The sequence below is a fragment of the Vespa crabro genome, chromosome 5, assembly GCF_910589235.1.
Source record: "Vespa crabro chromosome 5, iyVesCrab1.2, whole genome shotgun sequence".
NCBI classification, from domain to species: Eukaryota; Metazoa; Arthropoda; class Insecta; order Hymenoptera; family Vespidae; genus Vespa; species Vespa crabro.
In genome coordinates, this window is record NC_060959.1 from 5,368,291 (window position 1) to 5,389,358 (window position 21,068).

A 21,068-nucleotide genomic window follows, 5' to 3' on the forward strand; every position below is an offset into this window, starting at 1 on the left:
TTAAATATGATAATCTTAAGTAATAAAAATTCTATTTTCGTACGCGCATTTTTTTAATGACATAATTTAAAAACGTTATAACTTTACTGCAGTATTATTCTTTTATCACTAGAATTAATTTATTGTTTATCGGTATTATAACATATTATTTTAAATGATTCATTAATTTTTAAATGTTGTATTAATACATTAATTATTCTTTTTATTCTATATTGAGTAATTATGAATTTGTCGATTAATATTTTAAAAGAAAAAAATATACACACACACACACATACATATATAGGGAAGATTTTTATTCGTACTATCTGTTTAGAAACTTGCATCTTAGTACGTATCATACGGATAAATATAATGACCGATTCTGCGCCAACCGCATGGTATATAGCGTAATTTGTGCATTGCATATTTTTAAATATAATGCATTAAATAAATAACTATTTTGATTGCGATGTAAAATTATCCTTCACAAAATACATTAGCTGGCAAATGTGAGTACCATACTTTTGTATTTCTTTATACAGTGTTAATAGCTACCGTTTTAGGTTACCAAAGTTGTTTAAGATATTATCTTTATTGTGAATATTTCTCGTATCATGCATCAATTTTTTTTAATTCTATATACATTTGTTTTTATTTATTATTTGTTTAAATAAAAATTATTTATATTAAGTTTTATTAATATAGAAGTGAGATACAATATATAAGATTATTGTTGCAATATACCTTATTTTATAAAACAGCAGTTTTATTATGCACATATTTGCTTATGTACATTTAAAAATATATATTTGTATTTAGTTGTATGAAAATACTATTAAACATGCTTTCTTTAATTCGATAGATCTTAAAAAACTAAAGAATATGTTTTGTATGTTTTTATATACATAGAATCTAAAATGGCAGAACAGCAACAACCAACTCCTGATTTTAAACGCATGTCTTTGGATAAGATAATAGAGGCAATGACTGCTGATTTAGAAAGTTCTAATGGCCATTATGTTCAGTTTGGAATATCACCACAACAAACTCCACCGCATAATTGGAGTGACTATCCTTCTGGTCAAACAAGACACTATATTGCTAGTCAATCTCCACATCCTAATCCACAAAGCGTGCAATCTATGAGTCCAATTGCAACTTCTTTATATATGCAAGATATGCCAAGTTATGATAATACTAATACTGATCCTATTTATTTTCCACCTCAAACTGTAAATCATTTAGGTATTAACGAAAATAACGATTTAGTGGGAACTTTTGATGTTGGTGGAGGAAATTATATCAATGTTATTTATGGAAATGCATCACAAATAATGGCAGAACAATGTCAGCTTTCAAATATGACACCTTATAAAAATCAAGGTGTAATGGACAGAGAATACGGACTTTTCAATGATCAACGCATGAATATACCATCTGATATGCCTAATCAAAATTTTAATGGAAAACAATTAATTGATAATCTTGTATGTAATTGGGTACCAAATCAATCAGGAACATATAGTCCTTTTGGTGGTTCTCCAAATGTAACACCAGTACCACAATCTAATGTAGATGTCAGAGATTCTGAAGATCTACCTAGAAATATATCAGAGAATCACTATAAAAGACCACGAATGGTAGCAGAAGTAAAACCTATGCGTCCTTCTTATTCAGATGTATTAACAAAATCAGCACCGACTCCACCTTCTCCATTAATTCTACCATCTATGAAACCGAAAGTTGAATCTGTGACCAAAAAAGTCACTAATAAAAGTTCTAAGAATAAAATTAAACCTACATCATTAAAGAGACAGAATTCATCAGGCAGTGATGATCACAATTCCCCAAAATTTCAAGTTCCAAAAAAAGTATTGGAAAAAAATAATTCTAATCTTCCAAGACGATGGGTTTCTTTAGATAATCTTGGTTCACAAACTGAAACTCATGAAATAAATACTTTTGATAGATCAGACCAATTTGAAAAGAAAAAAGTTTTGAAAACTTCTAAAAAAAATGACAAAAATGAGACACTTAATAATTCAAAAGTTCAAAATAATAACTCTAAAACAACTGGCAATGTTCCAAAACGTCCAATACAAATAAATAACAATTTAAATACAATCAATAATTCCAGTCAAACAATCTCACCTGAGAAAATTGAAAAAAATCAGCAACAAAATAATAAAATTAATAAAGATGATAAAAAAGTGACTAAGGAAAGAAATTCTAAGCGCTTCCAGGCTGAAAAAGCACAGCAGATTAAGAAAGGTCAAAGAAATCGTAGAAAAGAATATAGAGAATCTCCTATTAAGGATCTATGTAAAAATTTAAATAAATATGCAAGCCGATGGAGTAAAATTGTATTAAAGATTTTCTATTGGTTATTACATTTAATATCAGATGTAGTTAGTATGAGTGCCAATCTTGTTATTCAACTGTAAGTATTAATAAAAGAAATAATTTTATTTATACATATACATATACATATATAAGTCACACATACACATATATGTTTCTGTATTTTACATATTTTTCAGTGGAAAATGTGCTTGGTATCACTCTATACTTTATTTAAAATACTCATGGGTTTATGTAGTAACAATGTTTTCAAAAATACGTATTCTTAATGCTTTTGGCAAGCAATTAGATCATTGGTTTGGAAGTAGTAAATTTGCTTTTTGGCGTAAAATGAAGACCGAAAATGAAGAAAAAGAAGAAAATTCTAATTGGATACATGGTGGACTTGAAGCTAATATTGCATTACCTAGTACTGGAGAGGAAGCTATGAAGAGATTATTAGCTTGTAAAGGCAAAGATCCATATAGCATACTTGGTGTTACACCAACATGTTCTGATGATGATATTAAAAAATATTATAAGCGCCAAGCCTTTTTAGTGCATCCAGATAAAAATAATCAACCTGGAGCAGAAGAAGCATTCAAAATATTAGTTCATGCTTTTGATATAATTGGAGAGCCAGTAATATTTTTGTTATTTGCAAACTGATAAGTTTGCACTATTTATAAATTATTTAAAAACAATATTTTTTCAGGAACGAAGACAAGCATTTGATCAAACAAGACAGGTTGAAGCTGCTTGGGGTGAATTAAGTGATTTGTTATCCCAATTACATAGAAAAATGGAACAAGCAGCAAATACAATAAGGTGTACAAACTGTGGTTTGAGGCATAAAAGAGTTCCGACTCAACGTCCTTGTTATGCGGCCCGGTTTTGTGCACAGTGTAAGATACGACACAGCGCAAAAGAAGTTCGTATTTAAATTACAATTATTTAATTTTGTCTTTTGCACTTATAATCTAATTATCTAAATTTAATTAGGGTGATATATGGGCAGAATCTCGATTAATGGGATTTCTTTGGCATTATTATGCTTGTATGGAAGGTGCAGTGTATGATGTCACTGATTGGGCTGCTTGTCAAGCTGGTAATTTAAAGCACCTTAGAGCAAACACACATAGCGTTCAATATAGAATTGTACTAGGTCAACGTCCACCGCCACAGACTTCTAACAGTGGTAAAAAACGACAACAAATGGATCCAAATACAAGGTAAGAATACATATAACCAACACTTTAAAGAATAATAAATTGAAAAGATATTTTATTTATTTTCCTATATATAAATAAATAAGCACAATAAATTTTTTAAATTAAATTAAATTAAAAGCATTTTATTTTTTCTGATATAGTGAAGCAGATTTCGAAGAATTTTTAAATAATCTGTACAATCACAGCAAGCCTGGTAATCCTAATACATCAGCAGAGCAAAGTTCCTTTAGAGGAGATTGCAGAAGACGAAAAACCAAACGCAAGAAGTAAGCTAATGTACACGAAGCTTTGAGATCTTATGATATTTCCTATATATGATTACTGAATAACACATACTGGTTTGAACTTTTTCTTTTGAGTGATTGTCATAACGACAAGTACAGATCTTGAGACTGTAGTGTGTCTTCAGTGACTGATACTCTCAATCTAATATTCTAAAAGTATATGACTCAATTAGAGTACATAACAAATCGTGCAAAAAAAATTATGATTTGCATTAGAAAAATACTCTTGAGAATAATAAATTTTTTAAACGTTTAGATGCATTAAGTGCAAAAAAATGTCAAACAAAACATGTGAAAAACATGGTAACAGAAACAAATGTGCATCTTGATTTTGTTGTACATATTTAAAATAGCTTGTACTTTTCTAATGAAAAAGATATAGCTTTTTTTTTTTTTTTTTTTTTTTTTTTCTTTTTTTTTCCTTTTTTCTTTTTTTCTTTTTTTTTCATAAACCTCTGATCAAGACTTACAACATAATAATATGACATACTATGCTTTCAGTACAATTATTAAGATAAATAATTTTATGTTTAAAGGTATAAAACTATTAACAATAAAAGTTTTATAATCTACATTACATATTTTTCCGTTTAAAACCAATATTGAAATTAATTGCTAATATACATCCAATTTTTAATCATTTATAGTTGAGGAAAGATTGCATTAATAGTTAATTTATTGTATACATAACATTGAAAAGTTACTAATGCTAGATTTCTTTCATCACATGCAGGTACGTAATTAGTAGATTTTAAGAACTATTTGATTTAAATATGACAACATTTTACAATGAAAAATAATCTAAAATCTCCAATGAATTTTATTTTATTTTAATTAATGTATTATACAATATTAATTTGTATATTATTCTATACATAGGCATATTTACTAAGTACATGTTAAATGAACGTGATGTGGAATTAAAACATTCTTAAAAAGATGATTACTTTATTTAAAGATACTCAGAATGATTTCAATTAATATTAACATTGATTAATACCCCACTCTTTAATATAATATATTTAAAACATTTGATTCTCTTTTTCTGTATGCAAATGTTTTTAAACAATATTAATTCATTACATCGTTTCTTTTGTTGTATGATGATTTTATACTATTTTGGTAACCATCATAAACCATGATCTCTATTATTTATAATTATTAGATTAATTATCGAAATTTTGCAAATGTAAGACTGATTTCTTTCTTCTTTATTAAGCATATGTTGTATTAGCATTTAGAAAATTTGACAGCAAATCTTCTACAAAAATTAAATGAATCTTAAAGGTAAAGTCAACAATTCTGCAAATGTTACATATATATAGAATTAATTAGAGAAGTATAACATGTACAAATTTTTTCAGCATTGTACAAAGTGCATTATAAGTTAAGGTGCTGAAAATAATATAAAAAGCAGAAATATTTGATAATTATAATTTACAGAATATAATTGCAGAAACAGGAAATAACAATGGCTAAAAGTATTATTTAAATGGTGGTATTATAAACTTTTTAGACACGTACATATGTGTATGTATACAGGTCAATAATAGATCATTGCATTATAATTAATTTGAATTGTGAGAGTGCCAAAGTATGCTAGAATTTCATATTCATGTTCATTTAAGAATTTTTTTTATATATTTAATTAAATTAAAGCTTCCTTTTTTGTACTGCCATAAATTATAAAGTGCTTTGTATATGCAAGTATATCAGCTATTAACATGTATACCATATGAATTTACAATAAAGCTATAAATTAGATGTACAAGCTATACTATATATTGTAACATATACTTTTTCTTTAGTAATATAGATTTTATCTATACCTTATCTTTCTATAAACATAATGATCTCTATAAACATAAAAATATTAACAAAAGATAATTTTTGAAATCATATTTAAAAGCTTTCTATTATTTTTTAATTAATACAAGTTATTTATTAGTGTTTTTGTGAAAATGCAAACAATAAAATATAAGAAATATAGAATACTTGTATGGACTTATTTTAATTATAAAAACAATTAAAGTTAGAAAATATAAAAATATTTATTAAACAATTTTTTATATTATATTACATAATTCTTACTAATTAGAATATAAATTAAAAAAATTTCTAATTTACTCAAGCATTTCTTCTAAAAACACAAGTGCATCTACATTATTAATTGCATTTTCAATATCTCGTTTTTGGACTGTTTTTTTTTTTGTTTGTACAGTATACTTATAGGCTTCCTTTGCCAATGAATCAATAAAAAGTTCCTGAAAGAAGATGAATTGATGGATACAAAAATAATTCTAGAATATTCAAACAAAAATGACATATATATATATATATATATATATATATATATATATATTTATGAACTTAGTTATTTACTCTTACAACTGTTAAATACTAACTAAACTCAAATCTTATAATACAATTCTAATCTAATCTAATCTAATAAATGTTTCTTATTTCATTACAGAAATACGTATTTATAATAGAATCATACAAAGTTATAATATACAATGTTTCATTAATAGTATAACAATAAGTTATAATATTATAAAAATCAGTACAGTAAAATGTATTGGAAAAAAATATTGAAATAGTTATTACCGTCGATTTTGCTATTAAAAATACTGCCTCCTGATTAACCAAATTTACATCAGGATCCATTTTAATAATATTTCTTACTCTGCCTATAGGAAGTCTTACTAATTTTTCTCTTTGTTCCTCATCAGCCTGTAGAGCAGTATCGGTCTCTTCTTGAGAATCTTGCAAGTTTTCAGCACCATTACTGATATTACTTTCATTCAATTCTCCCTCATACGTCAAATCATCAATCTTGGCATTCGCCATGTTTATAGAATTTCGATCTTTACAGTACGACAAAATAACAACTTCTAATACCCTACGTATATGTATGTCGTACATACTACATATGTCAAATTTTTTAATTTAGATTATAGTCAAATATATAGCAGTAACATTATATTCAATAAACGTAATACAAGTTTCACAAAATAATTAAGAGATTTTTACTTTATTCGATATTATATGCGAATTATGTTAATTTGTTGTTATAATATATAAATAAATAAATATATATATATATATATCAATTAAATAAAATAACTAAAGGAGATTATTGACTTTCTACGAAACGGTTTGCTTTGATTTGGTTCTAAATTGCCGTACAAAAAGATTATCTCAAAGCTATAGAACAATATGGAATAAAGTTCATTATGTTAGTAAATATAATGATTTTTTGTATATCCTCTAGAGGGCACCGCTAATAATATTTTTGAAATATATGTATATATATATACATACTTTTTGAGCGCGTTTAACTGTAAAGTGGTAAACCGTCAATCTTTTTATCTCGAAAAACATTTCTTAAATTTAATAAGAAATGTGTGACCTTATAGATTTAGACAATTCCACGGGTACTTCATTGAATACAAAATTAGCATCGCCGTTAATTCCGGTACCTTCAAGTATAGAACAGAGAAATTTAAATATTTGTTGTGATAGAAATAATACATTGATAATAGAAAAACGTGAAAGTTTAGGTAATAATCCTTTTGATATGCTACTACATAAAGCGATAGAATATGTCAATAAGGAAGAAGATCCATTTGAAATAGTATATGAAAAAGCTTTAAAAGGAACTGACATCGCTGTATTAGAAAATAAGAGCATTAATATTATAGATGATTTCAAATCTACATATACACAATTTTCGTGTGAATTAAAAGAAGGTAAAGTTTTGGATGAATCTTTTTCAAATCCTGATCTTAAAAAATCTACAGCTGAGATAAAGTCATTAAATTCATCAATATTAAATCACTCTGCAATGAATGATACATTATATGATACAAATTATAATAGGGAAGAAAATGAAATGAAATGTATGGTTCAACATAAAGTACCATTACATATCCAAGAAACTGAAAGAGATATGAAAAATTTGATCCCAATAAATATAAAGTCAATACAAATGCGTTCATATTCTCAAGGTGATATAATACATGAATGCAAACAGCTGTTAAAATATAGATCAAATTCTGCAACAGAAACATTAAAAACTGACGGAATAAATATAAATGATACAGAAGGCAAGTCTTCTTCAATATTTAATGATCAACTAAATAAAGGCTTCTTAGAAGATCAATACAATGATGTCTCTGTATTTTCTACTATATCAAATATTTCTAGCATTACAAGAAATTCTGGTTCTTTAACACAAAATTCTATGGCCTCAATGGTATCAAATAATACTATGAATTTTGCCTTCTTAGATAATTATTCTTCATTGGTATTTTGTGATACAAAATTAAATGAAAGGGTGAATAGTACTATGAGTAAAGTGTCTGTAAGTTCTGGAACATCATTACCTATTACACCAGCTCAAAAACAGATTGATATATCCGTTCTAGCACAAAAACTGAATGAATTAAAATTGAAGACATCAGAATTACAAGTTTCTCAAAAAGATAATAATGAAAGTGACAATCAACATATAAATACAAGAGCAACATTTGATGTTGATGATAAATTACTTGATATTGATGTTTGTTTACCTGAAATTACATTTTCTAAGTTATCTAATAATAATATTAATTCAGATGCTTCTTCTGATTCCAATTTTCTTGTAAGTAAATAAAAAATAATTCTTTTATTTTACTTATTTTAAAATATTTTATTTTTTTAGTTTAAACTTTTTATATTTATTGTTTTGCAGAAAAATAATAACGTAAATAAATCAATATTAAATGAGGCTAAAGCTCTTGCAAAAACATTTGAAGAATATGCAGAAAAAGCTTTAGGATGTATGTATACTTTTTAATATTTTCTATCTTTGTATTATATCAAATTTTTATCATTAATTTTTACTGTCAATATAATTTTATGTTTCCATAATAACAGCAAATTCAGATGAACTGATTATAGATGATCCTATGTGGACTTCAGAATTATTGCCAGCATTTGAAGATGACATAGTAGATGACTTAATTGAGGTACCATCTTTAAATGTTAATAATAGGGAAGAGAAGATTGGTGACATGCTATGTTCTAATGATAAAACAAAATCACAAAATAACATTACAAAAAATATAGAAATAGTTCCTTTTAGTCAAATTATTGCTGATAAAAAAGCTACATCCACTTTATTACTTGATCTCAAAAAAATAGTCACAACAGAAAATAATTCTGAGGCTAACAGACTACTTGAAAATTTAGAAAAAGTTTTAGGAATTCAATCCAGCAATATTGAATTATTATCTGCATATTTGCAAACAACAAATGATTCAGAAAATATCAAAAATACAAAAGAAGAAGAACATAACAAGAGTCATGTGGACGATTTAAAAATTCATGAAAACAAAGAATTATGTTGTAATAATAAAATAAATAGTCGTGAAGTACTCAATGATAGTAAACAATTATTAATAAAGGAAAATAAAATACAAAATGATTTATCATTAGTAAATACACAAACAGAAATTTCTCCAAAGAAAGAAAGATCTGTTGATATAGAAAAAAAAGAAAACGATGTTGATATTAACAATTCTACTCGGGAAAATATAGAAACAAATAATGATGAAAATAATAAAACAGAAAATAATGAAAAAGTTGCAGTAGAGCTGCTTATCAATTTAGGTAAAGTATTAAGTGGACAATCTAACGAATCAGCGACACTAAATTTGTTAAAGAATTTAGGGGAAGTATTAAATTTAGTATCAAAAAATAAGCAAGAAAAAAATAATGAACAAGATAATATAATTTCTACAAATATTGGAAGAACATCAACTAAAGAGAAATCTGGAAATAAAGTACAATCTACAATATCATTAAAAGTAAAACAAAGACGAAGTTTGGACTTAATATCAAAGGTGAGAATTTTAATAAGAAATTTGTTAAAATACATTATATTTTTTTTCTATATAAAAAAACTTTTTTATTATAATTTTAATATTTAATATTATAGATGAAACCATCTAACCAGAAAGCATTAAGAAGGAGTACTTGTATAACTAGTGCATCTCCTAACAAAAAGCTGCAAAATTCATTGATACTTAAAGATAATAACAAATCTCAATTAAGTAAAAGTAAAAAGCGTTTTCCTAGTGATCCAGGTTCAATTAATCTGGTCTCATTTAAAAAAGAAGTTGCTGCTAACATAGGAGATCAGCAAATTATTAGTAAATATTAACATCTATTAATATTTAGTATTAAGTCCCTTATATTATATTATATTACTGTTAATCCTTAATGTTTAAAAGGCTCTAATAAAGCTGGTCATACTTATGAAGTGATGTCCCTACAGCAGAATCTTTTAAGCATTAAAGAGTAAATGTAATATTTAAAATTTAATAAATTAAATTTCCTTCTAGATACACAAAAAATACATACAGAAATAAATAACCCAAAGGAAAAACCACCTATCAAATTTGTTGTCAAAAATCAATTAAAAAACAAATCAAAATTCGAAGTTGTAAATAAAAAAGGTCCTATGAAAGCAATTATTCCAATAGGAAATATGCACAGAAAAAGTATACACGTAGAATGAAAAAACTAAACATATAAAATATATAAATAGATGAAGTTTCTCACTTAAATCTATATTCTAGGTATTACTACACCTCCGAAATCACCTAAGAATGTACAACCCTGCATTAAAATATTCAGTAGCACACCCAATTCGATGGAAAATGAAATTGAATTTAAAAAATCTCCTAAATTAAAACCAATGGCATCATCGACACCAGACTCTCTTAAACATAAATCTGTTGTACAATTGCCAATGCTTCAACGTTGCGACAAGATAAATGCTTCATGCGATATATCACCGATAAACGTACAGGAGGAAATAACTACTGATAAATGTAAAGTTTATCTTAGTCCAAAAAGGTGAGAATATACACAATATATTTTTTATTCACAAACGAAAAGAAAACAACTGTAGTAAATATTATTAAATATAACTTCTTGTTTATCTACAGAGTGAATAAATGTTGTTCACCAAGAAGAGGGACGCCTAAAAGTCAGATAAAAGAGTCTAGTATTCCAAAATATTCCACATCTCCCGGTATTCTTGTAAGAGTCCCATCGCAAGATATCAATAAATCACAAGAAATGTCAATATCGTCACAAATTTTATCTAAAAAAGAAGAAAATATTTATAAAAAATCACCGATGACTAGCAAAAAAATCGGAATAACAGAGCTGAAAAGTCCTTTAAAAGATAGTAATCATATTGTTACCAAGGGGAAACCATTAAATTTAACTTCTAAGCTTCGAAGAAGCAATAATAAAATTAATGGAAGTGAAAAGGAAAATACATTTTCATAATATTTATGGTGAAAAGCAAATCATCGTATAAATCATTATATAGTACATTAATGTTTTTTTTTTCAAGTTCCTTTTAGTCATATACTTTTTTCCGAGGTAAAATTTTTGTATTCATTTTATAATAAAATCATTGAAAAATGAATAAAAGACCATATAATCAAATGCGCATTGATAATATACGAATTGAGAACATAAATACATTGATTATTGGTATTATATATTATCATCAGAGAAAATAGACAGTTTTATTGTACAAACGGTAGATACCGCTAGAAGGATAGCAATTATCGGACAGGTAACAAAAGTTATACCGTTAGGACCAGGTAAAGCTATTCAAGTAAATTCCTAAAAAGGAAACAATGGAACAGTTATATTTTGATAGTTGAAATATATTAAATAGGTAATACAAAATTGACATTGTTTCATTCGTATTTGACCGTGAGTCAGGTAAAAGAAAATCTAGGAGAAGTAGGGGTAAAAATGTCGAGGAGAGGGGAGGAGCTCGATCGGTCGACGGAGCTGCGTCCTTCCCCTCCTGTGACTATCAGAAGCGCGCTCCGCGTGTACCGTAGAGCGTCGAGTGCGGCTCCGCTCATCCATATTCGCGTCAAAGCCGCACCCGGCGTGGCGTGGCGCGGTACGTTACGTTTGCTAGCGTTACGGTGCGGTACAATGTGTTGCGATGTCGTGCGATGTGGTAGAGCAGAGCGCACGTAATTCTTATCAAGATATCTTATGTCGTTATTCGGTACTACAATTATAATCGTGTTAAAACAACACGAGCGCAAGATTGTTGGCGCTGGATTGGCGCTAGATCGACGCTGGATCGGCGCGGTACCCAGAGAGCGTATCGAGCACGTTGAAGTGCGTTACGATTCGTACGGATGAGTCGATCGGTCGATCTTTCTCAGGCGGTTCGTGCGAAGCGCGAGAAGAAAAAGAGCGCGTCTCGCGCTTACATCGTGCTTGTGTCGTCGTCTCCGTCTCCGTCTCCGTCTCCGTCGCCGTCGCCGTCGCCGTCTTCGTGCCGTCACCGTCTCGTCGTATCGTGTGCGGATAAACGCGCGCGCGCACGTCTTCGCTTAGCTGCACCTTGCTCGCATGAGACAAAAAGAGGATCGACGACGCGTCGAATAGTAGCAAGCAAAGGTACAAACGAAAGAAAGGAAAGAAGGAAGGAATAGAGTTCGTGCGTCTTGCAAGACAAGGAAAATTCGAGGTAATTTCAGTTTGATCACCGCACCGACCATACCACTGTAGTAAGGAGCGCGCGGCAGAGAAGCTCCGGGTTACGCGCTCTTTATCGACGTTCTCCAGACTTTTCGACCACTCGCTCCTGATTTTAGAGCACCTAATGTATGCAAAAATGTGTATGCTCGAGCAGCGGCAATATTACGTATCGTGTGACGGTACATAAAGATACATACGCACTTACGTATATTATATACACATGCATATATATATATAGATATATATACATATATATACATATATACGTATATGTATACTGCACGATACATTCATCGTGTAGACACATATATGCGCGCTCTTACACAGGAATATACGAGTACGTAAATGCACGTTTATGTAGATTTGTCCGTGGAACCCGAACGCGTTGCGACGTTTGTAGGTGTGCGGCGCGCGCTCTGCCTGCGCGTCGTTTGCAACTACGGCTGTGGGCCGCTGGCAATCGTTCTTGCGACGCGCGTGAGAGAGGATCGTTGTTCTTTCGGTCCTTCTTTCGTCCTCTCGTTTCTTCGTTCGTTCGTTCGTTCGTTCTTTCGTCAACCCATTTGTTCAATTCCCCGGTTGCTCAGGAAACGTATTATCAGTTACAAAACGTAAAACTAATCGACAACGTGAGAATAAAAGAGAGAAAGAGAGAGAGAAAGAGAGTGTAGGAGAAGAGAGGTAGCGCGAAGAACGAGGCGCGATCGTGGCGCGCCGATGATACGAGACGGTGCGTGGACCGACGACGTGCGGACAGAGACGACCGTGCGCAACCGAGATTCTTTCTTTGCTCACGTCGCCCCCGGCGTGACTTACCGAGGACACTATATATCTATGAGCGAGCGTAAAAAGCGTTTTGTGCGGCCGAAAGATCGAGTGGAAACACTGTCCCTTTTGCGAGGGCACAACCCTCCTTCTTGAAACTTTTAATACCGAAAAAAGAAGAGAGAGTAAGAGAGAGAGAGAAAGAGAAAAAGAGGGAGTTAAGAGAAAGTGGAAATACAAGAGAATATAGGGAATATAGAGGTAATAAAAAAAAAAAAATACAGATATTATTCTATTGAACGCCGAATATTTCTTTCTTCGTATATCCTTTTTGATCGTCTAAATTCATCGTATTTGCGCAGCAGCTAAAGGAAAGGAAAAGGTACGAAAAGAAAAAAAGGAAGAGATTTCGTTCGAAATTGCCCTTCAACGTACGATCCAACGTAACGAGCTAACTGACTTTCGTAGAGAATATCATCGGCTATCGGTCGTATCCGACTTTCTCCCTCCCTCATACACGGCGCGCGGCAGCGGTCTCCGGCTTGCGCGCGCGCGCGGGCTACAGACGAAGGGCGCGAGCGGTGCTTGCGATTCGAAAACTCCTTCGAGGATTGACCATGCGTACGAGCGAGCGACGAGCGATCGCTTGTGAGATCCCGTAGGAGTAGGAGAAAGGGGAAGAGTTGAAGGTGGTGGAGGTGGAAAACGAGGAGGAGGAGGAAGAGAAGGAGGACGACGACGACGACAACGTCGAGAGAGAGAGAGAGAGAGAGAGAGAGATAGAGAGAGAGAGGGAGAGAGGGAGGGAGGGAAAAGAGAAGAGAATCGGCACGAGTATAGCGACGAAGTGAGGAGAAGCAAAGTGCCGCTTCGCGCGTTCGAACGAGCTACGGACTTTGCTACGCTATTGAACTTCGTTGATCGTAACAATCGATGTTGCTTTTCGTTCACATTTAACCGAGTTGTGCTCTGCGCGTTTAACAAGTTTCTTCGAGATTTACGCTTTCTTTTTTGCCTTCGCCTTCGCCTTCGCCTTCGATTCGTCGACGAGCAGCGACACTCTTGGACTTTTTCATTCGTCGGACTACTTTTCTCTTGTTTTCTCTTTCTTGCGGCACGTTGACGGTATAAAGTTGCGCACGAACGAACGAGGAGCTACTACGCGAGACAGATCTCGAGTTCAAAAAGAGACATTATACGACCGCTGCGACCATTATTCAACGACCTTGTTTCTTGTGCTTGTCTTTATGCAGGCTTAAAGGATACGTTATCATGAAGAGAATAGAAAAAATTTTAACTTCGTTGTTCGCGCGAGAATGATCCGATGCAAGCGCGCGAATCCGCACGAGTGAGGGACGGTAAAAGGGAGATAGATCGAGAAAGAGAGAGAGAAAGCGATAGGGGTGGGGGGGGAAAGGTCGAAGCGCGAATACGCGTGCGGCCGGACAAAAAACGCGCGTAGAGCTCTGAACCTAAAGATAATACGCGGAAGCCGACGAGATCAAGTAGCTCTCTGTAACCCTTGATATCGCTAAGTGATATAAGAAAATAACTTTTACAGAGGTGTAAAAGAAGACGTGCACGTTGTCGTTGCCTTCAAGAAGACGAACGTGTGTGGTAAAGAAAGTGTAAGATAGAGCGAGTAAACGAGGAAGGAAAAGTAAAGTAGAGAGAGAGAGAGAGAGAGAGAGAGAGAGAGAGAGAGAGAGAGAGAGAGAGAGAGAGAGAGAGAGAGAGAGAGAGCAAAGGGTGGTAACAGCGCTACGTGAAAGGATGCAGCAGCACCGGGTGGAAACACAGATCCGTCACGAGGAGCAGATCCTGGAGGCGATAGATCAGTTGCGCCGACGTAAGGCGCGTCCCGATGCCGATCGTATTTGTAACTACCTGCTTCGAAAGTTTTCGGTAGATGTGCGAGATACGATTGCCGATCTTCATCGCTTAATCGAGGCTGAGAAGGTTATACAAGTTGATTACAAAGGTAATACAAGCTATAGAAACGCGTCCAAGTGGTCGCGTTTACAACTTTACAAAAATCGACCGGAAGGCTTCGTAAAGGAGAAACTGAATTCGGGGATGGTGGCTGGCGCGGTTGCCGAGCTCGTCGTCGAGGAACCGGATTACCTTGATCAAGGCGTGCCGGCTTATAGATTGGTCGAGCAGCTGCTCGATGGTGTTTCGAATCCTACCTCTAGGCGTATGGTCGAGGATTTCCTCGGGAAGGAAGTTGCGAGTGGTAATTTAACACGTCTCTCTAACGGCAATTATTCGCTGGTGGCGACATCCGACATGACGACTGCAACCGAATCGACGCATCGTGAGACCTTCACCCTTGAGAATATAGAAAATGGTAACATTAGGCGTAAGGACTCACAAACGGTTTCCTCGACCACTAGTGGCCCTTATGATTTCGATGAGACGGAGAATTTGACGATCGCCGATTCGGCTTCAAATACACCAAGGTCTTCGCGTCAAGCGAGTCCGAAGCCAGAAGCGTCGACCAAAAAGGAAGAATGTTTCGATATTCTCCTTACCAAAAATCAAGATCGTACCGAAGAAACTTCTCTCGATGGCGATCGAACGAAGGAGTCCGAGGATCCACTAGTTAGTGTCGACGAACGTAAGGACGACGCCAAAAGTACGGACAATCAGTGCCATAACCTCAAAAGATCCTCCAAATCAGAACGTAAGCAACGCCTACTCGTCAGGACAGATGATCCTATGGACATAGAGATCAAGTTCGAAGAGTTTCGCAAAGACAATAAAGAGGAATCTTCCACACAAAAAGAAAAGAGGGAGGACAACGAACATTTTAGCGAAGATCGCGACGACGAAGATGCTGGTAGGAGTTCTACGAACCCTTCCCCTACACCATCCAATGTCAATGTAGGTGGTTTCCGTAGTGCTCGTAGAAAGGTTCGTTTCTGCTCATTTATTATACTTAATTACACGAAATTATTAATGCTTTAACAATTATACAATCTCTTTTTTTTGTTCTTTGATTTCAACTCAAGACCATTTTCCAGAGAGCAAAAAAAGTCTTCGACCCATCTGATAACAACCTTGTAAGGCGAAAACGTGGTAGACAATCTGGTACTCAAAATAAAACTGCTACAATTCAAGAGCCTCAGGAAACTGTTAAACCACAAATTAAAGATGGGCCTTGTAGACAATGTAGTCTTTGCGCTAAAGAAAAACAAGAAGCATTAGTTGCCTGTCGAGATTGTACAGTAAGAGGTGAGTTCCATGGATCTTTGCTTTTCTTTAAAATAACTTTAAATGTTAGTATTATACATGTATATTTCGATTTTTTAGCCCATCCAAGTTGCATTTACAGTCCAGAAGAAATAATTCATAAAGCTGGTAGTAATTGGCAATGTGAACGTTGTAAGACTTGTACCATCTGTTGTGAAACTTCAGATGCCGTAAGTTGAAATATTATTTTTGTAATAGTAATTTAATTATTTTCATATGTTAATTATTTTTCTGTGTTTTATAGGGACCACTAATTACTTGTTACTCCTGCGATGAAGCATATCATCATTGTTGCCATTCACCACGTGTTATAAATCCAAAATCAAATTTAAGGTGGCAGTGTAACGACTGCATTCAAAAACAACAGAAAACGAACAACAATCAAACTGTCACCCTTGTTTCTACACGACCTGATACTCCATCAAGTACACCTGTATTACCGCCTGTTTTAAGTCCACAAGTGTCGCCTGCTCGCGCATCTTCTGATCAAATGGAAGACGATGTTACTAAAGATGGAATTGATCCAAATATCCCTGACGCTTCAGATTGGACATCTGAACAAGTATATCAATATTTTGCCAGATTATTTCCTAAAGAAGCAGAAGTATTTAGACAACAAGTAAGTAACACAGAATATATTTCATTGCTTTAATTATGAAATAATTGTATTTCACATATTTGTTATATGTTTACAGGATATAGATGGTCATTCTCTTTTATTGATGAAAAGGTCGGACGTATTAAGTGGACTTGACTTGCTCTTAGGCCCAGCACTAAAAATTTATAGACATGTTTTAAAACTTCAAGTTAGACGGGATGATCCGAAGCTTTATTGGTTGTAAATTTATTTTAATATTTTAAGAAAAATATTATCTATAGGGAAAATGTTAATGCTCACTATATGTTGTACAGATCAATTTTCTTAACTTTACACATTCTATGTTAATATCTTTTTCAATTCTATATATTTTTTCATATTATGCATATTGTGATAATCGGAATTGGAAAAGTGATAACGTCTGAAAACTGAAAAAATTTAGTACATAATATAGAGATTATTTATATAATTAGAGCGGAAAAACAGTTGTATTTCTTACACTGTAGCATCTCTGTTTAAAAGATGTTTACATCGTAAGTTGTATGTTATATACTTCTGTTGTATATCGTACAACAAGGGTTTTAAAGACTATTATGTTTAAATAATATAGTGAGTCTACAAATAGCCAGTCTTATAAGAAAATTGTAGTATAATAATATTGCATAGTTTTTATTTTTGTTACAATACATAGTAAGATAAATATTTAGCATCTTTTCGATACTCTATTTAAGGAACATCGATATATTAATTTCAGATATATCTTCCTGTATAATAAATGTTTTGATATTTACATTGCATATTTTTATTACTAATAAGATAAAACTTTGTTTTCTGCTTTCTAGAAATGAGAATTATGAGATTAGTATTACTACATACATAGATAATTACTAATAATTACTAAGTTATGTAAAAATATTTGAAAATCTCTTTTACAAGCAGGAACTTACTTTTTTAGATACGAAGAAAAACTGTCCTGCCTTTGGTGATATCTCATTATTGCATTTTGAAAGTACTAACGATAATGTTAAAAAAACGTTAATTTTTTTTATAAAATATAATAGATATATTATGCCATTTCACTTGTTATTCAACACTTTGTAAATTATGTAATATTATATGAATACTCAATTTTAACATTATTATTCTTTTATATTTATAAAATATATAATTTTATTTACTATTGTATTTTTATTATAATTATTAAAAAACAATTATTACATAGCATAAATGCTGTGCCAAGATGTACATAAAATAACCTTTTTATTCATCAGCATATGATAACACATAATAGGGTCAATTTTATATAATGGAAAAGATTTATTGTATTAAACATCAATTTTTCCTAAATACTTTATTTTAAAACACATAAATCTTATGTCACAAAAATGTTTTAAGTCAACAGCTAATATTAACAAATTATCCATCTAGGATCATAATAATATCTCATAAAAATGATAAATCTAGATTATTTCTATCAATGTACCCATAGATACAATTATTCATGTTTTATTATTATAGTGATAAAAATAAAGAAATAGTTTGGTTCTATAAAATCTGTGGTTTATGGAAAATTGTTATATTGGTTATTATAGAGTTGTTTGCCTTATAAATTATATTAAAAATAATATATGTGCCTATAATGGCTTTTGATATTGATGTAAAAAAGTTGTACAGTCTTTAAACCAGTCTATCTCGTGCATACATTAATCATCTTCACTATTTTGATTGAATGTAAAAAGCATTAGTATCACATTGCATAATAATTCTTTCAAGACAACAAAAATTATAACTACTTATATAAGAACATTTATGACATGAAATACTTCAAACATATATGGTGTTTTACAGTATTGCACTCAATTAATACTTTTTTGGAATAATCAATTTTGAATTGATTACTTATGAAAGTTGAAAGCATGAAACATTAATGAATTAAATTGTTGCTTATTTTTACATATATATCATATCAAAACTTGTATTTAACTTATGAATTGTTGGATAGCATCTTGTAAGAAGCAAACATTTTAACAGTGCCAGAATGTAAAGGGCAACTGTAATGTAAATATCTTTTATTCAAACTTTTGTGAATATATATATATATATATATATATATATATATATATATATATATATATATATATTTAATTTTAATAATCTCCAAAATTACTTAATATTCCAATAACAAGGTACTTAAACTTTTAAGTTAACATCCAATTCATCATTAACATCAGTATATTTAGGAGGAGGCTTTTTATGAAATGGTTCTTCATCTGGCATATACAATGTTACTTTACCTAATGCTTTCTGTTTATCAATAACAAATTCTCTTATATTATCATATGTTCTATATAAATACATACACACTGCAAGTAATGCTATTGCAGCTGCTGTAGCAGAAGCAAAACGTGCAGATGGCATACCAGCATGTCTTGATGCACACTGAAACCAATCGGATCCAGGTATCCATGATGAAGTTGGTTCAGATTCTCCTGAATAGTCTGATGGAGTTTCATAGTCCATGGTCTACATTTTCATAGCATTGAGATTACTTATTAAAAAGCATTTTATTTATAAAAAAATTATTTGCTTATAAAAAATTAGTAATTTTTCTTATAATGTTAAAGAAACATCTTTGCTAATTAGTCTTAATTAATAATACACATTTAAAATATTGTAATATAAATATAAGACTTACCCCGGCATCCATTGGAACAGTTTTGATATAAGTTTGAGGTAATTTAAACCCATTGGAGTCCCACCACCTTGGAAGAAGCTCTTTTCGAATACCAGGGTCTGTTAGAATATCATTTTCTGGTATATCAGGATACATTAGTAATGTGTTAGAATCTACATATTCCTCTACATAGATAGCAATAGAAAAGAGTGATAACAAGTCGGAGACACGTTGTTTGGCCATAAAGTCACAACCAGTGCTGCAAGCATAGCGATCTTGTGGTTCTGCGTATGCTTCTGTGCATGCTATTGAAAGAAAGTTTAGTTACTTTTTCTTATATAACTAAAACAAAAAGATAAAAGCAAGCATTGTTTCCTACATTATTTAAGCTTAATATGTAATTAAAAATACAAAGATTTAACAGCTATAAGAATATTTTTAAACGTTATTGCCATGCATATTTTGTTAGCTGAAATATTTTTTTTAATGCTAAAAATTTAAAGCAATGTTTTTGTGGAATATTATTAAAATTAGAATGGAGTTAAATTTACAAGCTTCACAGGCATCCCTAGTGCCATTTAAGCCATTGGGTTCCAGTCCATAATTCAAGTCCACTAAATTGAAAAATCTACAGCCTCGTTGACAACAAGACTTTATATACTTGCTCTGAAAGGAAGAATGAAAGTAATAATATGCGTATATAATCAAAAATATACTTTTCATAAGTTATACTATAGAAGCAAATTCATGGTTCTTAAAATCAATACAATATTCATACGTTTGTGAGAGAAAGTGGTGTTTTCTCACATAAAGTGATACAAGGATCTTCACGATTTAAAAAATTATAACATATGTCACAATACACAATATTTATCAGAAATAACATTAAAAAGATAGTACTTTCTTTATACTTTTTCATCTCAATTCGTGGTATATTAACAATCTATGTTTAGGAATCAAATGTTCTTAATAGGGAGGTCAAACTCATATAGGAAACTACAGTTGAAAACTAAATGTTATACCTTTACTGTCGATAGGTGCGCTAATATCGTCACCAACCATGTTCTCTCAGGAAAATAAACTATATAGTATATTATTATTTGCTATTTTGTAAAATTTCAATAATATTAACTATATTATAAAATTACATGTATTAAAAGTGAACATGATCATTAATTGATATATCATAATGTTATATTGATTTGTAATTAACTTTTTTAATGTAGAATTACAAAATGGGTTTCTATGATCAAAGCTTAAATGACTCATACAAATAAGTCTTAAGATATACATTCGTAGAATTTAATTGTTGTTATTAAAATAAATACTAATATAAAAAAATAATATATTCAATATTTATG

General features: G+C 31.2%; 5 protein-coding genes across 7 annotated transcripts; 3 read left to right on the forward strand and 2 right to left on the reverse strand.

Moving 5' to 3' along the window:
• The first annotated feature begins 321 nt into the window (after positions 1-321).
• On the forward strand, positions 322-5,618 carry LOC124424031 (dnaJ homolog dnj-5). Its single transcript, XM_046962494.1, has 6 exons — positions 322-491; positions 892-2,422; positions 2,523-2,964; positions 3,038-3,253; positions 3,325-3,554; positions 3,695-5,618. Exons 2-6 carry the CDS (start codon positions 900-902, stop codon positions 3,822-3,824), a joined length of 2,541 nt encoding a protein of 846 aa, XP_046818450.1. The 5' UTR covers positions 322-491; positions 892-899; the 3' UTR covers positions 3,825-5,618.
• On the reverse strand, positions 4,648-6,910 carry LOC124424034 (DNA polymerase epsilon subunit 4). Its single transcript, XM_046962499.1, has 2 exons — positions 6,446-6,910; positions 4,648-6,102 (listed from the first exon to the last, which is right to left on the reverse strand). Exons 1-2 carry the CDS (start codon positions 6,761-6,763, stop codon positions 5,962-5,964), a joined length of 459 nt encoding a protein of 152 aa, XP_046818455.1. The 5' UTR covers positions 6,764-6,910; the 3' UTR covers positions 4,648-5,961.
• A 198-nt stretch (positions 6,911-7,108) lies between these two features.
• On the forward strand, positions 7,109-11,230 carry LOC124424030 (uncharacterized protein MAL13P1.304-like). Of its 2 annotated transcripts, XM_046962493.1 has the most exons (8): positions 7,109-7,947; positions 8,131-8,483; positions 8,574-8,661; positions 8,759-9,726; positions 9,822-10,035; positions 10,228-10,386; positions 10,465-10,744; positions 10,837-11,230. In XM_046962493.1, the coding sequence occupies exons 1-8, from the start codon at positions 7,242-7,244 to the stop codon at positions 11,183-11,185; spliced, it is 3,117 nt and encodes a 1,038-aa protein (XP_046818449.1). In that variant the 5' UTR covers positions 7,109-7,241; the 3' UTR covers positions 11,186-11,230. The 2 variants fall into 2 exon arrangements, with proteins under 2 accessions (XP_046818449.1, XP_046818448.1); XM_046962492.1 differs by having other exon boundaries at positions 7,109-8,483.
• A 2,747-nt stretch (positions 11,231-13,977) lies between these two features.
• On the forward strand, positions 13,978-17,823 carry LOC124424032. 2 transcript variants are annotated; one of them, XM_046962495.1, is made up of 5 exons: positions 13,978-16,096; positions 16,195-16,417; positions 16,496-16,605; positions 16,680-17,054; positions 17,131-17,823. In XM_046962495.1, exons 1-5 carry the CDS (start codon positions 14,954-14,956, stop codon positions 17,275-17,277), a joined length of 1,998 nt encoding a protein of 665 aa, XP_046818451.1. In that variant the 5' UTR covers positions 13,978-14,953; the 3' UTR covers positions 17,278-17,823. The 2 variants fall into 2 exon arrangements, with proteins under 2 accessions (XP_046818451.1, XP_046818452.1); XM_046962496.1 differs by having other exon boundaries at positions 13,982-16,096; positions 16,207-16,417.
• Positions 17,676-20,721, reverse strand: LOC124424033 (transmembrane protein 59-like). Its single transcript, XM_046962498.1, has 4 exons — positions 20,486-20,721; positions 20,259-20,373; positions 19,729-20,012; positions 17,676-19,556 (listed from the first exon to the last, which is right to left on the reverse strand). The coding sequence occupies exons 1-4, from the start codon at positions 20,624-20,626 to the stop codon at positions 19,224-19,226; spliced, it is 873 nt and encodes a 290-aa protein (XP_046818454.1). The 5' UTR covers positions 20,627-20,721; the 3' UTR covers positions 17,676-19,223.
• Between the last annotated feature and the right edge of the window lie 347 nt (positions 20,722-21,068).